This window comes from Montipora capricornis, chromosome 11 (assembly GCF_036669925.1).
Source record: "Montipora capricornis isolate CH-2021 chromosome 11, ASM3666992v2, whole genome shotgun sequence".
NCBI lineage: Eukaryota > Metazoa > Cnidaria > Anthozoa > Scleractinia > Acroporidae > Montipora > Montipora capricornis.
In genome coordinates this window covers 38092719-38095803 of record NC_090893.1, presented here as the reverse complement: position 1 = coordinate 38095803, position 3085 = coordinate 38092719, and the positions used below count along the sequence as shown (strand labels likewise).

The following is a 3085-nucleotide window of genomic DNA, read 5'->3' as shown; positions in this document are numbered from 1 at the left end:
TAAGAAAAAAAGGTTTCCTAGGGAATGAATCAATTTATTTCGAGTCATTATGAAGATTTGCACTTATATCAATTTTTTACGTACTCTATTAGCCTCTAACGTCTTAAGAGCGCGACTTCTGCTCGGTTTTTTCTCAGTTCTGTCGGACATTTCCGGTTCCTCGCATTCTGCCATGGGTCATACTCTTACTTCAAACGACTTTGTTTCTGGAGGGGCGTGAATCTTCGGCACAGCATCGGGAAGTAGTTGCTTCTTCTTTGTAAGGCGTATTTCTCCCATGTAATTGTTTTCATAACAATCGGGAGAAAAATGATTGCTACAGATAATTGAATGCACCGTCGGCTCTACGAAATCGTTCTTTTGACTTGAACAAATTTCACCCATTGTCGCTTGAAATTCGTGTCTTTTGGGAATTTATGCATGGTATGCCCGGTTTTGTTTGAGTTTCTACAAAAGTGAACAACACAACGCTTTACAATTATGGAAAAAATAAATATGCTCTAACCAAAACGAAGTGCTTAGACAAGAACGTGTTTCACGAGGTTACAACTTCCGGTAAACGAAGGTTCCACCTGTGACGTCAAAGGAAAGATGGCCCATTTCTAGATGGCGGATGTTTCGAATTTCGAAGAGCTTTTTCGAGGCGACAACGGGCTTGACTGAAAAAAAAAATTATGGATATGGCACACCTGCCATATGTGCTAAACCACTAGGTGAACAAAAATTGTACGATTTTTGGCTTTACATGCCCTTTAAATTTCGAAACACACAGTAACCAACAGGAAGTAGTGAATATTTCATGCAAATATCGTCTTGAAAATAGGCAAAATTCTTCCCGAAACTTTTCAGGAAAACTCAACTATGATTTCTATAAAGACTCCATGCATGTATTTGTGCTACTGTTGTAACAAGGTCAGCCTATGTTTAAAGAAGTCACGATTCTGGGAAACCTCTTAATTTCATTCTGACCGTACATTCAGTTCAAAAGCTCAAAACACGATATAAACACACACAAAAACGAACAAAAGACTATTGATCGGTTGCATTACAACCTTACCTGATACGAATGATACGGCCATGGCCAGTGATACCACCTGGAAATATATCTGAAGACTACAACAAACTATCATGGTTTCCTTGCTTTAACTTCAGCTGCGGAATGCTACTTCACTTGGCCAGATGCAATATATTATTAATCGCGCGGGCATGGGCCGAGCGCGGTTCTTGCTCTGCACGTTGTTTATTTTATTTTATTTTTTAACCGCGCGGCCATGGGCCGAGCGCGGTTCTTGGTCTGCATGTTGTTGTTATTGTTTTATTGCGTTTTGTTTGCGAGCTGAACCAAACTTCCACTCGGCCACATAGTCAGTGGGACTTTTAGTCACGCAACTTATGATGTTTATTCGCCAAAAAGCTGTAAAAACGTTAATGTACTTAAAATTTTCTGAATAGTCCGTTCTTATGAAGAACAAAGTATATTTTGTGTGTGTGTTATTGTGTTGTTGCGCAACAATTTTGTCAAAGGTAAGGAATTTTCGCTAAGTATGAAAGGGAAGTTTTCGCTCAGAGATGGCTACCAGACAACTGGCTTCCTTGTAATCTTTCAATAACTAAGAGAAACAGGTTTCCTAGGGAATGAATCAAATTATTTCGGGTCATTCTGAAGATTTGCACTCATATCAATTTTTTACGAACTCTATTGGCCTCTAACGTCTTAAGAGTGCGACTTCTGCTCGGTTTTTTCTCAGTTCTGTCGGACATTTCCGGTTCCTCGCATTCTGCCATGGGTCACTTTTTTACTTCAAACGACTTTGTTTCTGGAAGGGCGTGAATCTTCGGCACAGCACCGGGAAGGAGTTGGTGTTTCTTTGTTAGGCCTATTTCTGCCATGTAACTGTTTTCATAACAATCGAGAGAAAAATGATTGCTACAAATAACTGAATGTACCGTCGGCTCTACGAAATCGCTTCTTTTGACTTGAACAAATTTCACCCATTGTCGCTTGAAATTCGTGTCTTTTGGGAATTTATGCATGGTATGCCCGGTTTTGTTTGAGTTTCTACAAAAGTGAACAACACAACGCTTTACAATTATGAAAAAAATAAATATGCTCTAACCAAAACGAAGTACTTAGACAAGAACGTGTTTCACGAGGTTACAACTTCCGGTAAACGAAGGTTCCACCTGTGACGTCAAAGGAAAGATGGCCCATTTCTAGATGGCGGATGTTTCGAATTTCGAAGAGCTTTTTCGAGGCGACAACGGGCTTGACTGAAAAAAAAAATTATGGATATGGCATACCTGCCATATGTACTAAACCACTAGGTGAACAAAAATTGTACGATTTTTGGGTTTACATGCCCTTTAAATTTCGAAACACACAGTAACCAACAGGAAGTAGTGGATATTTCATGCAAATATCGTCTTGAAAATAGGAAAAATTCGTCCCGAAACTTTTCAGGAAAGCTCAACTATGATTTCTATAAAGACTCCATGCATGTATTTGTGCTACTGTTGTAACAAGGTCAGCCTATGTTTAAAGAAGTCACGATTCTGGGAAACCTCTTAATTTCATTTTGACCGTACATTCAGTTCAAAAGCTCAAAACACGATATAAACACACACAAAAACGAACAAAAGACTATTGATCGGTTGCATTACGACCTTACCTGATACGAATGATACGGCCATGGCCAGTGATACCACCTGGAAATATATCTGAAGACTACAACAAACCATCATAGTTTCCTTGCTTTAATTTCAGCTGCGGAATGCAACTTCACTTGGCCAGATGCAATAAATTATTAATCGCGCGGGCATGGGCCGAGCGCGGTTCTTGCTCTGCACGTTGTTTATTTTATTTTATTTTTTAACCGCGCGGCCATGGGCCGAGCGCGGTTCTTGGTCTGCATGTTGTTGTTATTGTTTTTTTGCGTTTTGTTTGCGAGCTGAACCAAACTTCCACTCGGCCACATAGTCAGTGGGACTTTTAGTCACGCAACTTATGATGTTTATTCGCCAAAAAGCTGTAAAAACGTTAATGTACTTAAAATTTTCTGAATAGTCCGTTTTTTATGAAGAACAA

The 3085-nt window shown here is 39.5% G+C and overlaps 1 protein-coding gene across 3 annotated transcripts in view; it reads right to left on the bottom strand.

Annotated features, from left to right (window-relative positions):
- LOC138024926 (uncharacterized) overlaps positions 1-2743 on the bottom strand; it is a 67814-nt gene extending 65071 nt beyond the window's left edge. For 2 of the 3 annotated variants that reach the window (XM_068872126.1, XM_068872128.1), the window contains exon 1: positions 1058-1372. In XM_068872126.1, coding sequence (XP_068728227.1) covers positions 1058-1130 — 73 coding nt within the window. In that variant the 5' untranslated portion in view covers positions 1131-1372. Of the gene's footprint in view, positions 1-1057; positions 1373-2669 lie in introns of those variants that run through there. The other variant, XM_068872127.1, reaches the window with a different exon arrangement.
- Positions 2744-3085: the final 342 nt, after the last annotated feature.